This window comes from Leptinotarsa decemlineata, unplaced genomic scaffold, assembly GCF_025532065.1.
Source record: "Leptinotarsa decemlineata unplaced genomic scaffold, Ldec_3_MD MMD2_tig00000505_RagTag_RagTag, whole genome shotgun sequence".
Lineage (NCBI taxonomy): Eukaryota > Metazoa > Arthropoda > Insecta > Coleoptera > Chrysomelidae > Leptinotarsa > Leptinotarsa decemlineata.
In genome coordinates, this window is record NW_027412549.1 from 13,056,335 (window position 1) to 13,075,310 (window position 18,976).

The window sequence follows — 18,976 nt, forward strand, 5'->3', positions numbered from 1 at the left end:
ATAGATCAGCTGAATGGGAGGATCTTCAATACTATTTCCGAAGTTTCCCCTGGCTAGATGTTTGTTTCAGCTCTAAAGATCCATCAACTTGTGCTTACAGAAGATATTCTATCATCCATGGATGCATATATTCCTTTTTCAATGAAACGTTCTTCTAACAGTAAACCTTGGTTCAACAAAAAATGGGAGGAAGCTGTCGCCTCCAAAAATCTCGCCTACCGGTGGTGGCGTAAAAATCCCAATGCCAAAAAGCAAACTAGTCAGTTGCTAAAGCTGTTAATCAGAACTTCACAAAATCCACTATTCCACCACTAACATAAGCGGATGGTTCAATTGCAACAACAGCCATAGAATAAGCCACTATACTAGTTGAACAATTTACGTCCCACTCCACAGTCGATTTTCTCACACTAGTCAGGCAAATTTTGAAACAGCTCAATGTCAACAAGGCGTCTGGCCCTGATGAATTGCCCGTCATCGTACTTAAAAAGGGCGCAAATGAACTCGCACCAGTATTTTGCTGACTTTTCAACCTGCTTTATAAAAAATGGTTTTTTTTGCTTGTCGAAAGATTGCTCGCCTATAGGCTGTACCCAAAAAGGGCAAGAAAAATTTTCCAAATAACTTCAGACCAGTCGTTTTGCTATCACTGATATCAAGAATTATGGAGAAAGTCGTTAACCACGATATCCTCAAATATTTGTAGTATGTGTGATTGATGACTTATTTATTTTATGGTAATTCTTTTTATTAAAGTGAAATGTTTGTAAGGTTTCAACATCTTGAGCGATCATCAATATGGCTTTCGAAAACAAAGATCAACATGTGACCTTTGATCGTATGTCACCCATATTTAGAATAACGCAATCGGAAAAAATGGAGAATAAAGAGCTGTTGCGCTTGCTACTTCTAAGGCCTTTGACCGTGAGTGGTATATGGCCAAACGTCGGTGCCTACGGTTCGTCGGATCATTTTTGTGTGTCGCTCTTCAGCTTCCTGAAAAACGTTCCCTTCAAGTAACCGTCGATGAAAATCTCTCAAATACTTTCACCATCAACGCTGGTGTTCCCCAGGTATGCATATTGTCTCCAACCTTATTTTTATTGTATATCAATGACTTGAAAAAAGTCAAGCGGAAGGTTGCAAATTTCAATGAGGGTCTAGAAGTGATTTCGAATTAGGGTGAAAGTAATCAGGTTCCATTCAATGCCACAAAAACTCAGACATCGGTTTTCTCCATGAGGATAAATGTCTCCGAACCGGATATAATAATGTCAGGTCATACAATTCCGCTTTCTGCTTCGATAAATTTGTTGAGAGTTAAAATGGACACGAATATGTATTGGCACAATTATGTGGCTGGAATTGCGAAGGCTGCTTCTCAAAAGCTTGGAACTCTGTTTCGAACCAGAAAATTGTACACACCTCAGCAATTTTTGATGTTTTATAAAGCCCAAATCAGACTTTCTTTGGAGTATTGTTCTCATGTATGGAGCTCCGCCCCCAAGCATATCCTGAAGCTGCTAGATTTCATCCAGAAAAGAGACATCCACCTGATTGGAGACACGAAAATCACTTGCAACCTTGATAGTCTGGAACATCGAAGAAATTTGAAAATTTGTCTCTCTTCTATAGATACTTTCACAGAAAGTGTTATTTGCATAGCTGCGAAAATTGAACTTCGCCTTTCACTGTAACTTCATATATATAGTTAGAACTTGATATTGTTATTTTTTTGTGTGGTTGTAGTAATAAAGACGATTATTATTATTATTATCATTAAGTGATTTGACATTTGATTCCATCAAGAGCGGTACATATCAGAAATACGCGATGGACTGTAGCTGCTCATCGTTTTGAGGTTCAACTCAGTACAACTCGAACTTCACTGTTTAAGAACTCTTTCATTTGGAGAACTGCGTTTATGTGGAATGAACTTCGTGAGAACGTTTTTTTAAATGTATCAATTCTCCAGCGATTCAAATCCAATGTGAATCGCTACCTTCACACAGACACCGATCTGAGAGCGTCTTGAGGGTTTTCCTGTAGTGCTTGCGTTTCGTCCTTGAAAAAATCTCCGAAGAGTCATTGGAGATTACTCCGACTCAAACACAATCTATATAAGAATTATGTCGCGATATATACCTATTTTATAAGAAAATATATAGTTTTTCTCTTTAAATTACTTATGACAAGATGACATTATATTATATTCTTGTTTCTGCACCGGTGAATCTCGCGACAAGCTTCTATATCATGTAACTAGTAGAATGTAATAGATTAATAGGTGTGACTCAACTTGAAGTTCATTTTGTTTTTTCATAGGTGACTGATGAAAGTTTGTACATCAGAATGTTTTCAGCAATAATTTATTTTTCAATTATCGCCTAGCCTGAGTCTCTTCACGAAGACGCCATTTATGGGATACACAGACAACTCAATAATCGAATATAAATATCACAGATAAACAAGACTGTTCATTTCATTTAATGCGACATTGTGGCATGGGAGGTCCTAACAACATTTGTTCGAGCATAGGAGTGCATAAAAAAATTAGGTCATAATAAATATCAATGTCCAGTGACGTCATTTAATTTACCGTATAATTTTTCCAATATATTTTGGAATAAATTTAACAAATTGACTTTGTTCACATATATCTCATAGATCTCCGACGGAAAGTTTTAAATTTTTGTTGCCATATGTATTATATAGGAACGCTTATTTATCGTTTTTCTGGAAGAGTGTGTAAACATGTAGGTGTTTCCTGTTTCGAATTTCATAGTTATGCTCAATACTTTGGAAAAGGCTTTTATTTTTATAATTATATATTGAAATATTGTAAACATATAGCTAGCTGCCTTATATCGAGTAATTCACTATCAGCGAGAATAGTACCCGAAGCGGAAGTTATTTTTTTATGGTACTTACTCATTTTGAGTATACGTTTCTGAAAAACTAATATTTTTTTCAGATGGACTTCTGCTGCACTCCCCCAAGCTATAATTGCATATTGCAGTTACGATTCGATCAATGACATATAAATAATTCTGAGATGAGTAACACTCAGTGAGTTTCTGAAATATTTGGATTCCTATAGAGTAATCGGAGATTAGTTTCTGCCATATTATTTGTATGAATATTCCAACGGAGATGCGAGTCTGTATATAATTCAAGATATTTGATGTTATTTTTGGATTGAATTAGTATATATTTTCTTTTGATATTATAAGCATCATCTTTGTAGTCTTCAATTATCTCCATGAAATTCTTACCAGAATTCAAATGTGTTCTGAAGGCAAAAAAATATAAATAGTATCTATAATCATGAATGTATCATTGCTTTGTGTTAAATTTCATATTAGAACATTTTGATTTTGGTTTCACGGACTGCCCAAAAATTATTTGGGTTATATGAATTGACATTTGCTCATATCTAAATGAATGAATTTTTCTTCATTATTAATTGAATCACCTTGTGATTTCCATGTGGGTTAAATGAAATCGCAACGTGATATGATGTTTCAATAAGCTAATCTAATACACAACAAATTTATTATATTTTCATTGTTTACATTAGCGATTAGAAAAAATGGAATATTATTGACGTACATAATTATCAGAATGAATTTCAGAACGAAGTCGACAATTTATAAATTATCATATTGGTTTATTTTAGTTGACATGTAACAAGCAGAATCTGATGTTTATAGTTTTTAAAATTATTCGAGTCGTTGAGTCAGACTTTGACTTCATCGTTCAACAATTTGTTTGATCTAAACGTAATTACTGTCAATATACCTTTCACAAAATATTTTCATACAATAGTTAATAAAAAGTCATTTTTTAAATTCTTGTGAGTCATAAGATATCCTAATTGAGCTCCTTTGATTTTTGTATAATAATAATAATTATTGATTTCATTCTTATGACTCATTATAGTACGAAATATCAAAGCAACTGTAGAGAAAGTTTATGCATTGCATAATCTTTCATAAATCTCAACAGGGTTGTTCCGCTCGAAAAGAGGATGGAAAGAACATATATCTTGAACGAATAGATTAAACGCTGATGTAGATAGTTCTACTCCACTTTTCATGAAAATCGAAGCTATTGATATATGTAGATGATAGATTTCCATTACTTATATGTTTGATCTTTGTTTGTTTACAGTGATTTGTCGTGATGGTTCCCTACTTTTTTTTCATTAGATATTTCACTTAATAGCAAAGACTGTGCAGTCCCATTCAAGAATAATAAAATCAGCAAAAAAAATATATCATGATACTGACCGTTTTGCATCGCCACACTTTTGTCCTCCACCCGACTAACGTAACAGCAAAGTTCGTCCTGTCGGTCAGCATTTTCGACTAATTCCGCCTCCACACTGAAACCCCACATTTGCTCCAGAGTGCTGCGGGAGAGCTCCACTTGATATAATATTTTGGCACACACTTCGACGACTTCATGAGTATGGAGCTGAAGAAAAAAAAAGTTTTTTGGAACTATACCAATAATTTTAGAGACAACAAAATCCGGGCTGGTAGCTCGTGGTTGGAAGGAACTAATACCAAACCTCTAGTCTGCTACTGCGCCAGACGTCTTCAGTATATCATTGATATCTCATACCACTGAAAACGTTTGCCGGAGTAGCAGAAGAAGTTCGATTGGACTATGGCATATTGGCCTATCAGTCAGGAATTTCTTCTCTCTATGTTTCATATCATTTATTTCAATCAAATAGGATAATTTATGAAGAAATTATCACACAGATAAAAGATAAAACACACAAGTCAATTTGTATATAGGTACTGATGATGAAAACTCATATGACTCACTCATACAGTTCTCATTCTCACACAATTCTATCAACAAGCAATCAGTAGGTTTTCATTTGATTTTCTTGAGCATGTTTGAAAACAGGGCTAGCCAATGAGAACACAACGAAAACAAGACAGTTTTGTTATACTGAATAGTCTGGCGTATTTAAGTAACAATTCATTTTGTGATTTTCACTGAATAATATACAAAATCGCAACTCTCGTGAGTTGCAGTAGAAGCACTCACGTTGAACCTGAAATAATAAAATGACTACCTTAAAACATGTCCTCAATATCAGGACTAGGTTACTAGGTGTTGGAAAAAATATTCAAGCTCATATTGAACTGCCCAAGAAAATTGATAATATAACCCATTCCTCTCGTCAGAAATAGTGCTGGCTCTTTTTTGAAATAATTTATTATTAAAATCAATAACAGTTTTATTCATCGACTGAGTTTTGATCTCTAAATGAGGGCCCAGAAATACTTTCCCAAACTTTCATGAGGCTGAATCGAAAAGTAAAGAGCTAAAATAAAAGTTTAGAAAATCTAGACGAAAATTATTTATTGAATCACCCTCGTATTATGTGTAATGAAGAATTCAGTTAGGATATTTTTTTGTCTCAAGGGATTAATCTAGAGTCTTTATAGCACAGAAACGCTTCAAAAGGCTAATCTTCAATATGGATTTCCGAGATAGCTGCCGGCCCATTTTTATATGCAGCCCCCTCCATCTTCATCCTCAAATGTATCATGTTTGTTAGGCAAAACCATAAATTATATGATGGAACTGCTTCAGAACACTGTCATAACACAAGAAATGGTGATCTTATAAAAATCCCATATCATCCAATAACAATAAGCTGCCAACAATAAGCTGCCAATAAGCTGCTGTAGTTACAAAAATCACAAGTGACAAAGTGACATATTATTTCAGAACACCAAGTCACCAAGTCACCAAGATTTTTCAATTGACAATCTTACAATCAAAATTACAGTGGCCAAACCAAGCGAGCTATTGAAACTTGTTTCAAACAAAACGCAGTACATATCCTATTCCGAGGGCCATAAAAATCTAGTATTGCTCAAGACGCTTCGAAAAAGGGCCATAAAATAAATGAAAACTGTCTTGAAACTGTTGACATGACACTACACTTGGATGGTTTTGAACGGCTGGAAATAGTATAGTGAGGTATGAGAACTACGAACAGTAGCACAGGTTCCATTCCAAAGAGTCTATCATAATCTTTTTTATGAATTACTTTTTGAGGGTACTCCCACAAAAAAGTTAGTGCATATTTTCAACCGAACTCATTGATGTGTAACGGAAAATGAAAGTGTACCCTATTACATATAAACAAAGAGTTTTAGAGTTCGGAATTAGTTTTCTTCATCTGCTGAAGATGCCATCTTGTTAAGTTAGCATACAGAAGACTATTGTTTTTTGGTTATTGGGAAAAGTGCTCGTTTTTCCTTATTTTATTGATGAAATAGTCAAAGTTTTCTGGGAATAACAATTCATTTTAGTATTTTGTGATATCACTGTGATATGATCTATTGGAATTATAGATCGACAACATCAATTCGGAACGATTTTCTAACACACCAGGGGAAAACAAATGCTGAATCAAACGATTGTGATTTTTCTTCATTTTGAAAGTTTCCACATCAAAAAGTTGCCATCCTGTCTAGGCACAATCAAGTATCAAACTTCTTTCCTGAATCAGAGAAACGTCCTCATAAAGAAAAAATATTTTTGTCCTCCAGATCATTCATTCAATCTCAACGAGGAGATAAGAGAAACGGCCATGAAAAGAAGCTACTCGATACCCACCACGTTTGTCTGGCAGAAGAAACCTAATTGAATCCCTATGTATGTTTCAATGGAATAGGGTCTGGGATGAATTGATCTATTAGGCTACATGAGACAAATCGCTTTATACGCATTTCGTACCAGGATAAATCGAAAAGGGGATTTATATGTTGGCTTAGCGTGCCTATGGCAAAGTGCCGGAGAGTTCAGTCGATACGGAACATTGCCGTGATGTTTGTTTTATTTTATTGCTATTTGAATGATATTACTAGAAGCGTATGGGAAATTGAAAAGTTGATTGAGCATACTCAATCTCGAAGTATGTTAACGGTAAAAGTGGAACCGTTCAGTAAATACAAACAGAATGGGATAAGAAAAGTTCTCGTATGAGTGCTCGCTTCTCACATGCTTTTTTCTACAGGAGATTAGGCTAAATATAATGCATTTGAAAAAACTTTCATCAGATAATCAATATGAGAAGACATAAAGATAATAATTTTGTACCAATTTCATATCATACAATTGAAATGCATACTGTCATTATCTAAAAGAATTCGCAGATTTGGGATCCAACGGTAGAGAAACGATAATAAACGGGAACAAACTCTATTATCTTTTAGTTTTGTAACACTTTTTGTAACTTAAAGTTGTTTCTTCTATTCTTATTATCCTCGTTATGGCAACCACATAGTGTACTATTTATACAGGGTAATAAACACATATAACACGTTTCCCCTCATAAAGAAAAGTGAAACTGATGACAATGAAAATCAGGAAAATATATTCCAATATTAATAAATCAATCATCATATGAATATGAATCAGTAACATAATTTTTGAAATACGTAGGTCTTCTACGATTCTTCTCCTTATTTGATCTCAATAGTACAGTACATATTATTTTCCGTATGATCCTTCAAACTCATTGTAATTGGCTTCAGATGTACTGTTATCAAAATTGAGATCGATATTTGATAAATGCAGACAGTTTGAATCAGGAGGAAGAGAATGACCAGTCTCATCATCAAATTTATAGTCATATATCAAAAGAACTGGTAAACTGAGTCTTATTACTATTACTATTTTCTGTTTCTTCTAAACATTTTTCCAGTCTCATCAACTACATTGTAAGATCTTCCACTTGACCTTCTCTTCGAGTTTCATCATTCTGAACCATTACATTACCTCCTACTTTCAATGCAGGTAAATCTTCAGCAATTTCAGCACAGTAATGTTTTTGTTGAGCATATACATCTCCTGATTTAATTTTTATATAAATTGATATCTATAATGGAAGGCTTGAGTTTGTTTCTGACGTGGAATTTGTTTTTCAAAATTCTGTGGAGAAATACTTGAGTAGGGAAATATTTATTTTGAGGAAAAAAAATTACTTATGATGCACTGTTTGGAACCTTTGGAACCTAATCCTATTTATGCTATGAAGGTAACCCTTTTTCCAACCGCCTTCAAAAATAGCATTGTTACACCTGTTTTCAAGACTGGAGATAAACATACTGTAGCGAATTACAGACCGATATCCTTGATATCAAGTCTAGCTAAAGTTCTAGAGAAAGTAATAAAGGTCAGAGTCAATACATTCCTTGAAAAAAATAAATTACTCTCTAACTCTCAATTCGGATTTAGGGAACATAAATCTACTCAAGATGCGATACACTCCTTAACAAACACTATTTACGATAGCCTAGATAAAGAAGATCCAGTAATAGGTATTTTTCTAGACTTGGCGAAGGCATTCGACACCGTTGACCATTCAATACTTCTGGAAGTACTTGAAGATATGGGAATTAGAGGCACAGCACATTGTTCATTCAAAGTTATCTAGAAAATCGAAAACAGCAAGTTAAAATTAAAAATAAATTGGGCAAAACACAAAAAATAACATGTGGTGTGCCTCAGGGAACGTGTCGGGTCCTTTGCTATTCACTATTTATTTGAATAATCTATTTATACTAGAAAAAAAAAGCCAAATAACCAGTTTTGCCGATGATACGGTTGTAATATATGAAGACACGAACTGGTATGACTTGAAATTGAAAATAGAAAATAATTTCACAAAAATTAAATCTTGGTTAGATAATAGGATTCTATCAATCAATTTAAAAAAACATTTTATCTACCATTTAGCAATTTTGAAACTTCCCTCCCAAACTACAATATTACCATACAAAATTCATTTGTTATACGACCCACAAATAAAATAAAATATTTAGGAATTATGTTGGATTGTTGTTTTAGATGGAATATCCACATTGACTATCTGATACAAAAACTGAGATGCATACTGTACAGATATAAGAAAATAGTAGAATATTTGAATTCGAAAGAAAAAATCATAGTGTATCAGAGTCTTGTGGAATCACATTTGAAATATGGGATTATAGGTTGGGGCGGTGTTTCAAAAACATATTGTAATACGTTACAAGTGTCCTAAAATAAATTTCTGAGAATCCTGTTGAACAAACATCGAATGTACCCCACAGAATTACTGTTTTCTGAAACAAATCTTCTTGAGATTCGACAGCTGTTTTATTTATATGCAGGTCAACATATGGCAATACTCAAACAGATTCAAATTGCAACGTATCATTCATACTTATGAAACAAGAAATAGGGATAGATGTGTGGCACCTACTATGAGAAGAAATATCGGACAAAGGAGTTATCCATACCTGGGAGTAAAATTTTATAACAACCTACCGGAATATGTCAGAAGTGAAAATAATGTAAGAAAATTCAAAAGGAGCCCCATTGCTCATATCAGAAGTAGATCCAGGAGAGAGATTCGTGAGTTGATTGAGATACAATAATGATAATGATAATAATCATAAATATAGCTACACACCGTTGAGTGGATTGTCAAGATAATACTGGTAAACTATAATTGAATGATGCTGTCTTGTTTCTACTATTCAAATTTTACCTTTTATTCTTCTTGTTTGTTATATAAATCTTTTAATTTTCATTATTGTACTTATATACTTATATACAACCTATGTGATAGAATATTGTGTTTAGTGTACTGAATTTATTGAAAAAATGTAATTATGTCTTGTATTACCACGTACAAGTTGTTGAAGCTCTCAACAACTTCTGTTGGTTCATTGTAATGTTTATTGTATTTATCGTGTATTACTTTAGTATGTTCATTCACATAAACAACATTCATTCATTCATTCATTCAAACAGGTAAACCATCCAGGCGTACCAACCATATAAGTATACTAACTATATACTATATACTAAATTAATTTTACAATTTTGCCTTATCTATTAGTTTACAATATATGTTTATATAAAACAATTTTCAGCTATATAAAAATTAATTTTACAACACTGCCTATCCAAATTTATTTTTGCAATGTGTCCCTATGTAGTAATCAGTAAACCCAACAACATTATTTTATTTTATTTTAACAAGCTATATAGTATGCTTGGACCTATACCAAAGAGCATACTATATAGCTTGTTAAAATAAAATAAAATAATGTTGTTGTTGTTGGGTTTACTGATTACTACATAAGGACACATTGCAAAAATAAATTTGGATAAGCAATATTGTGAAATTAATTTTTATATAGCTGAAAATTGTTTTATATAAACATATATTGTAAAATAATAGATAAGGCAAAATTGTAAAATTAATTTAAGTTGGTATACCTTTATGGTTAGTACGCCTTGATGGGTTACCTTTATAGCATAAATAGGGTTAGCTCGCATCAGCTTCTAGTTTTAATCTTCCTCTTTGAAGATGATCACTTAGTGATCGAAACACGTGTCGAAGTGTTAAAAATAACGATTTGGTGTTGGGTTACCTTTATAGCATAAATAGGGTTAGCTCGCATCAGCTTCTAGTTTTAATCTTCCTCTTTGAAGATGATCACTTGGTGATCGAAACACGTGTCGAGGTGTTAAAAATAACGATTTGGTGTTGGGAAAAAACTCCAGTAATATTCAGGTAAAAAAGTGTTGTGATAATCTAGTATGGAGAACGGAACATTATTTTCGTCATTCAGTTTTCTCAACTTGCCCTTAACGATACCAACATATCTCTCTGCAAGACCGTATGATTGATAGTGCTAAGCACTGCTGAACATTATTTCGAAGGAACATTCCGCAGCGAATCTTTTCAGCTTCAACGAGTTGAATGGAACGTTATCTGAGTGAAATATATCTGGAAAGCCATATCTAGAAAAAAGTTCCTTAAAAGAGTTGTTGATATTGTCAGCAGATTTTGTTTTTATTACTTCCAACCAATTGAAATAGGAATCCATCATGAGAAGATAATTGTTATCATCAAATTCGAAGAAATCTTAAAAAATATACTGCCAGATTCGAGTAGGTTAAGGATGACTCACTAGTGTTTTTCTTTGATTTTTATATTTTTGGCAGGTTTCACAATTTTGAACTACATTTTCTATGTATTTTGTTAATCCCGGCCTGTAAAATTTCGATATGCTCTCAGTTTACATTTTTCTATACCAAAATGGCTCTAATGAATCAGCTTCAACATTCCTTTTCTCAAAGATGAACTATGAATTTTCCTACGAGAAACAAGTCGTTGGATAAGTAAATATTTTCTTTGAGTTTTCAGTAGACTTTTGGGTTTGATCATTTTTTTTAATACTTTTGGGGCAACCTGATCCGAAAAATTGTTTGATATTTGAGGAAGTGTTATCATCTGTTTCTCTTTGATGAGTTATTTTTTTTTGGATACATAGAAATATTAATGTAAAGCATGTGTATCTTATATTCTATCTCTGGGTCATCCTCAACTTCATTGTTATGAAGGAACGAGAAATAAGTATCAGCTACAACAATTTTTTTTCTGGTGAATTGACTATTTTGATTTTGTATTTCAATAGTTTGAGAAGCATCGAGCAGATACTTTACCTAAATCTGTCGAGAATATGGAAATTGATGGTTTATGGTCGCTCTCAACTTTCACTTCAAATCCACAAACAAAATAATGGAATTTTTTGAAGGCAAAAACTATGGCCAGAAGTTTCCCCTCAATCTGTGCTAATTGCTTCTTCTGTGCTTCACTAGACGCATCACAATGTATTACAAAAGGTAAATTGGGGTCAAAATTTTTCAAAGTGGGTAATATTGATATTATAGTTTTCAATGTATGCAACTCAAGATCTTGTTCGGGTATCCAAAAAAATTGTTAATTTTTTTTAGTTGAATTCCTCAAACCCTTAATCAATTCTGAAATATCTGAGATGAAATTAGAGAAAAAATTCATGAGCCCCAAAATTCTCAGAACTGCATTTCTGTTTTCAGGAATTTTGATGGCCAATACTACTTCAATATTATCTTACTAGATGTTAAACTTTTTGCTGAAATAATTTCTCCAAGTAACTTGACTTCTTTCAACTTATATCGTAATTTCTTGAAATTAAATTTGACATTATTTTTAACTACTCTATTCAAAAGTTGTTCAAATGTATTATCATGAGAGTTTTCATCAACACCTGATATAATTGTATCGTGAAAATTAATTTCTATCCCACAAATATTTTGACAATTTTTTTGGACTAGTCGGTAATACAATTCCCAAAAGAATTACTATTGAATCTGTATATTTCAAAAAGTGTGTTGAATGTGTATAAATCTGCACACTCTTATCATCAAGTTCTAGTTGCCAAAATCCGTCTTTCATATGTATAGCAGAAAAAATACTTTCTTCAGTAATATCGTGGGAATAATGAAATGTTCTCTCTGAATATACTTCTTGAGTGATTTTGGATCAATACAAAGCCTGAGGGAGCCATCTAGTTTTTTTACGATCATCAAACCATTTACCCAATTGGTAGAATAATCAATTTACTAATGATATTTCGACTTTGCAAATTTTCAAGAGCATTTTCCAATTTTGAATGTAAAGAAAATGAAATTTTCGTTGATACTGAATTACCAACCTAGCATTACTGGTTAAATTAAAAGAACATACTCCAGGAATCTTATCTATGTGTCGAAACATTTATTTCATAATTTAAGAGGGTTATATTTTTAGGAGTGACTAATTTTTCTGAAAGAAAGTTTTTGGCTTTTTACTACTCCATCTTGATACAGAAAAAAGTGGGAATCTTTCAAATTAAATTGAAATTCGGACAATCGTGAAGACCCAAAATAGGCTCGAAACTGAAGTCAACTTCAATAAATTCAATATACTGAACTATATCACTGAACTAGCATTCCAATGTAATTGCATCTCTAAGGGTTTGAAACGAAAATTATTATAAGACACTGAAGTTATGAAACAGGGCCCTCAAATTTGGATAGAGAATGATTTGTTTGAAATTCAAAATAGTTAAAATGCTACTATAACTACCAGAATCAAGTTCAAATTTCAATTTTCAATCATACCATGAATTATCATTTCCTACACGACATTAATTCAGAAATAATTCGACAGCAGACTCATTTTGCTTTTCATCCTGAATGAGGCTAACTGTTTTTTTTGTAGACTTCCTCTGCTAACATTTTCTTTCGACCTCGTAGACTGACCTTTTTCATCTTTCTTGTAGTAACACACTTTTGCAAAATGTCCTTTTCTTCAACAATTTGCACAGGTTCAATTATAAGCAGAGCATTTGTTTGCGATATGTTCATAAAGACACTTCCTACACCTGCATTTTTGAATTTTCTTCATAGCGTTAACTTCTTCTTCAGGTTATAGTGTTTTGAGATGCTCTTCACTGAGTTTGATAAATTAATAATACTTTTCACTACAGTTATATCCGAATCCCTTAATAGCCTGGATTGAACCTGTTTCTCTTGTATTCCAATAATCAGACGATCTCTAATCATTCTCTCTTGATATCTTGTACTTAATGATTCCATAGGTATTATTTTTTCTCGGTTGAAAATATTCATCAAAGGCAGACAACAGTTTTATCTGTGTTGATTTTTGGTCTTCGTTGAACGTATTATATAAATATATCCAAACCTTCATTGGCGATATAATTGATTTCAAAAACTACACCTCACGATTTGATCTCCACAAACTTTATTTGAAAAATATATCACAACATGTTTCGCTAGCACAGTAGCTTTCTCAGGTGAGATTCAAATCACTTGTGAAAGCTAATGTGCTAGCGAAACATGTTATGATATATTTTTCAAATGAAGTTTGTGGAGATCAAATCGTGAGGTGTAGTTTTTGAAATTACTATTGATCTTCATCAAGTTTATTTTGCTTAATATAATTGTTATTTTCAGCTATTCATTTTTAATTATTCTTTTTTTATTTTCAGTTGTTTCAGGGATTTCAAATCATTTTATATAGTAGACAATGGAAGTCCGAACTAGTGAAATAGTGTATTTTAAACGAGAAACAACTTTTTTATAACTGATCAAACTCTATCCAAACCATGTATTTATATCTCAAGACCTAAATAAAAGTTAAATAAAAACTGTATATTTACTTTCAAACGGCATAATTTTCACGCGTAACGTCAATAACATTTTCCTGACTCCAACGAACAAAGCATCTGCACCGAACAGAACTGAAATGCATACATTATAGTCTATACGAAGTGAATTCCATGACATAAAAACAAAATAGTTACCAAACGTCGGCAAGTTATTTGTATAGCATGGGCGGCGTGATATAATTCAAGAGGTCCAATCATTATTTCCATGTGGGAGGTTTTATAAGGTATTAACTAGTAAATTTATCAGACCCTGCACATTAGTCTTTCATTCAGCTGTTCGAATTGCATTCGTATAGACTCCCAATCTAATATTCCCCTAGAATTCATAGTTTTCGTACATATTTGAACCGAGTAATTTTTTATTTCATCGAGAAGGATTTTGAAAAATTTACCCATTGGTAATTCAACAATGATTATTTTCTGTTAAAAATCTTATACAGATTTCACAGATGCTGAGGTTAGGGATGTGAATAAGTATAAGTAAATGAGTATAATGAGTAGAAACAGCAAGCATAAAAACTATTGAGAATTCAATGAAGAAAAGAGAACTGAAACTTTCTATGTTTTTTACCACTTTTATTTGTAACTAACGTTACTGCAGTTTCGTCCTATAAAGATATTGAACTGTTTAATGTATAAGTTTCAAAATGTCCTTATAGGACGAAACTGCAGTAACGTTAGTTACAAATAAAAGTGGTAAAAAACATAGCAAGTTTCAATCCTCTTTTCTTCATTATGATTTCCTACTACGTAGTAACGGCTACATAAATCAATTTATTGAGAATTTACTTGCAGAGCTGTTGTGTTCAATAATTACTGGGTTATTTTCATGAATGTTGTGCGAATGTTGTATCATTTTTTGTCAGAAAATACATTACTTCAAGAATTTCATAGCTCTCACAAACATCTTGAAGACACATTTTGTGTAGATTTTCTGAAAATCGCTGTTTATTTGCGATATCAACAGCGAAAATGGTGAATGCAATATTAAAATTGTCTGAATTGATCACATGAATTTGAACTGGAACAACAATTGACGGTTTCCTGAAAATACATATTGTTAAAAGGAATCACTATTTCTTGATGTTTTTGAATTGACTCACACACTCTGAAATCAAGTAGTTTTTGAATTGAACATATGAAATTCAGTATGGTATAATATAATTCATCAGTAGAATTAATTCTAGCACTCCATGGAACTCATTGACAACGAAATTTATGATTTTTCCAGAGTGACAGAATCTAAATGATTTTTTCTCCTATATTGTACATTTCAGATCTTCTTTGTTCCTGATTCATTACATTTCAACTCATTCCTTTCCAATTTCCTCCGTGATAATAATCCACTGAAACGCTTCAGGTAATTTTTCATTCGGAGTCGTGAATTTGAAAACTAATCCGTGAATATCCCTAATTATCGCTCAATTTCTGAATTGACTATTAATTGAGTTTTGAAGCGAGTACAGACTTTCTGCGTAACTGAGGATTCTATTGAAGGAAGGCAGCTCTTAATTGATGGAAAACATTTTTCAATTTTCTCTTTCATCCGGTTCGTCAAGAAATGGGTCACAGGACGTAGCTCATCTTTCGGAAAAACGGTGGTTTATTGATTTTCTTTTTTACTTTCATTGGAAAGTTCGAAGATCGAACGGAGTTATTTTCCGTTGTGGAATGAAACGCACTGATCAATTCAAATGATTGTGAGGTAATACCCGAGATTGGTCGCTAGCCATCAAATTACGCAATAAGTCGCATGTTGAATCTTATGAAACGTTTGGAGTTAAATCATAATCAGTAATTAAAATAACATTACGTTAACTTGAAAAAATTTTAATATTCATTTATACAAACTGAGACAATTCGAACGTAATAAGTTTGTAACACGTAAGATTCGTCAAATCACGTGATCATATCCACTACAAATATAAGTGCTTGTTTTTCGAGTATTCCTTACAAACTGAAAAAGTACTCGTTGCAGAGATACATATATGATGTGTAGATCGATTTTTTTGTGTAATGTAACTATACAAAAAGGATTTGAAGCTTTATAACTCCTATTAAATTAAATGCAAGCGCTTTCTACAGCTGGTCGTGCTGTCAACTAGGTTCTACTCAAACTGAACGGGTCAAACTGTTGTTGGTCCGTTTATGCGGTCCGAACGCCTCAGTGCAGGTACTCCAAATACTTTAGGTAAATTTGCCTGTATTTGGGTTACACCAGGTAATATTCTTTGTGTTGGATCTACTCTAGATTTACTGTTTCTAGGAGTGTGTATTGTTTTGTTTGATACATTGAATGTTAGGTCTTGTTGTGTTTTGATTTGTATTTAATAATCTTTGATGTTCATTTGATACGACCTCATTTTTTCGAAGGAATTCTCAATGGGTTTTTCTACAACATGTGTTGCCGAATCTCTTGGAGAATTTACCAATACAAACTCGACTGAATATGTGGTTTCAACAAGATGGGACACCTTCGCATAATAATAGAATGGTTACCCAATATTTGGATTATACTTTTAATGAGGAATGGATTGGAAATAAGGGTCCAATACCATGATCAGCTCGAATTCCAGATATTACTCCACTAGATTTTTTTGTGGGAATACATCATAGACTTAGTTTATGAGCTACGTCTACAAAATATAGAGGATTTGAAAAATAGTATCACAAATGTTTGTGCTTCCATAACGCGAGAGACGCTTTTAGCTGTCACGAATCGGGAATTACTAAAAAGTAGTCTAGTTCACATGTACTTTTTTTTGTAATATTTTTCAGCCTTGTCCAAAAATTACGACCAAGGTGTCATTTGATTCGTATTTTTGTGTAGAAAGTTTAAGGAAAGGTCCGAAAACGCGCCGATAAAAATTACGAAAGTTATAAACAATTAAGTGAAAAAAAATGGGGCTTTAGTTTTTTCTTAATATCTCGGAAAATCTTCAAAATTTTGGAAATTTGAAAAAAAATTTGAAAATGCAAGTACCGACTCCCGAAACTGTATCTCGATTATTTATAATTTTTACAGAGCCATGAAAATAGAGCCAACAGCGGGTAGTCTGGCTTCCGCGCGTCTTTCGTCACTCTGACATAAAAACAAAAAAAATTATTCAAACATATTAAATGTAAATATTAAGGAATGATAAATTGATGTAATGTTGGGATATGTCATATATACAGTAAGTACGGTCCTGTTTTAATAAACATTACATGGCGCTGCGAACGAACCATTGTTATTGAATATTCCTTTTGGAAAGTCAAAGTAAAGTTTTAAAGATAGAAAATGGCAGAGTCGAGAGGAATTGCTCCGTTGGCATGTGGCAATGTAGCGGATAAATGGAAATTTTGGATTCAAAAATTCAACAATTACTTGAAAGCTAATGAAATCGACAAGAAAGAAGAAGATGTACAATGTGCACAGTTTTTACAGTATATTGGTGATGAGGGTATTCGTATATTCAATACATTCAAATTTAAAAAAGAAGAACAGAACAGGATTAAGCCCTTGATACGCGAATTTGACAATTTCTTTCAACCACAAACGAATCTAGTGTATGAAAGACATAAGTTTTTCACAAGGAGGCAGATGGAAGGTGAAAGTTTACAACAGTTCATAACAGACTTGAAAAACAAAGCGAAAAGTTGTGCTTTCAGTGATTTGGAAGAGTCACTGGTTTGCAGTATGCTTATCATTGGCCTCTTAAGTGATCAACTAAGAGAAAGATTATTGGAAAATAGTGATATGACTTTGAAGAAAGCGGAAAGTGTTTGCTTGGCAGTTTAGGAGTCTAGGAAGCAGGGGCAGGAAATGACAAGTGAAGTGAAAGAGTTATGTATTGTGGATGCTCGTACGGAAGCTAATCGGAACATACCGGGTGGTTCTACTCAACAATCAACATCACGTTCTGATTACACAACACAACAAAAAAATATTTTTTGAATGTTTCCTACACTAAATTAGTCAATTTCTGCTAATTTTGGGGTGATGAAAACGAAAATAACAATGAAAAATTTTTATTAGCTCTGGTTTTTGAGATACACAGTACTTAATCTTAAAGAGTAGTTATACTATACGTGAAAAGTGAAAGTACATAAAACAATATTGTTATGTTTCTTTTAGAATATTTTAAGTACAAAATTAATAAAAAAAACATTATTCTTAGTGTTTTGACAAATAAAAGAAGTTTGTACCACCAAATTTCAATTAAGTCCATCCAATTCATTGTAAAATCGCTGTCGTTTAGCTTGTCTTTTATAAAACACTCCTGGAGCATCCCTACACACAGACCAGCAGTAGTCTGCAAGTATTGCTTCATTCCAACGGCCCTGATATCTCTGTTCCATTAAGGCAATGTCTTGATGGAATCTTTCTCCATGTTCGTCACTCACAGCTCCACAGTTTTTTGGGAAGAAATCAAGATGAGAGTGAAGAAAATGAATTTTTAAGGACATGTTGCATCCAAGTTGGTGGTAAGCTTGAAGAAGCTCTTTAACCAATGCTGTGAAGTTATCATCTCTTTTGTTACCTAAAAACCCATGTACAACCCCCTTAAAGGCTTCCCAGGCTCTTTTTTCATTTCCTGTTAAAATCATGTCAAAAGCAGGATCATTTACGATTTCACGGATTTGAGGCCCAATAAAGATGCCTTCCTTGACTTTAGCATCACTCAACCTAGGAAACTTTGCTCTCAAGTACTTAAAAGCTTGTCCTTCCTGGTCCATGGCCTTCACAAAGTTTTTCATTAGTCCCAACTTAATATGTAATGGGGGAAGGAGAACATCCTTAGGATCTACAAGAGGCTCGTAAACTACATTTTTCTCATTAGGGTTTAGGTCTCGTGTAGGCCAGTTCATTTTTTTATAAGTGAGATTTTCTATCCCTACTG

General features: G+C 33.0%; 1 protein-coding gene across 1 annotated transcript in view; it reads right to left on the reverse strand.

Moving 5' to 3' along the window:
- Positions 1-18,976, reverse strand: part of sif (guanine nucleotide exchange factor still life) — a 653,408-nt gene that overhangs the window by 51,804 nt on the left and 582,628 nt on the right. The window contains 1 exon segment of the mRNA XM_074173996.1: positions 4,293-4,479. Coding sequence (XP_074030097.1) covers positions 4,293-4,479 — 187 coding nt within the window.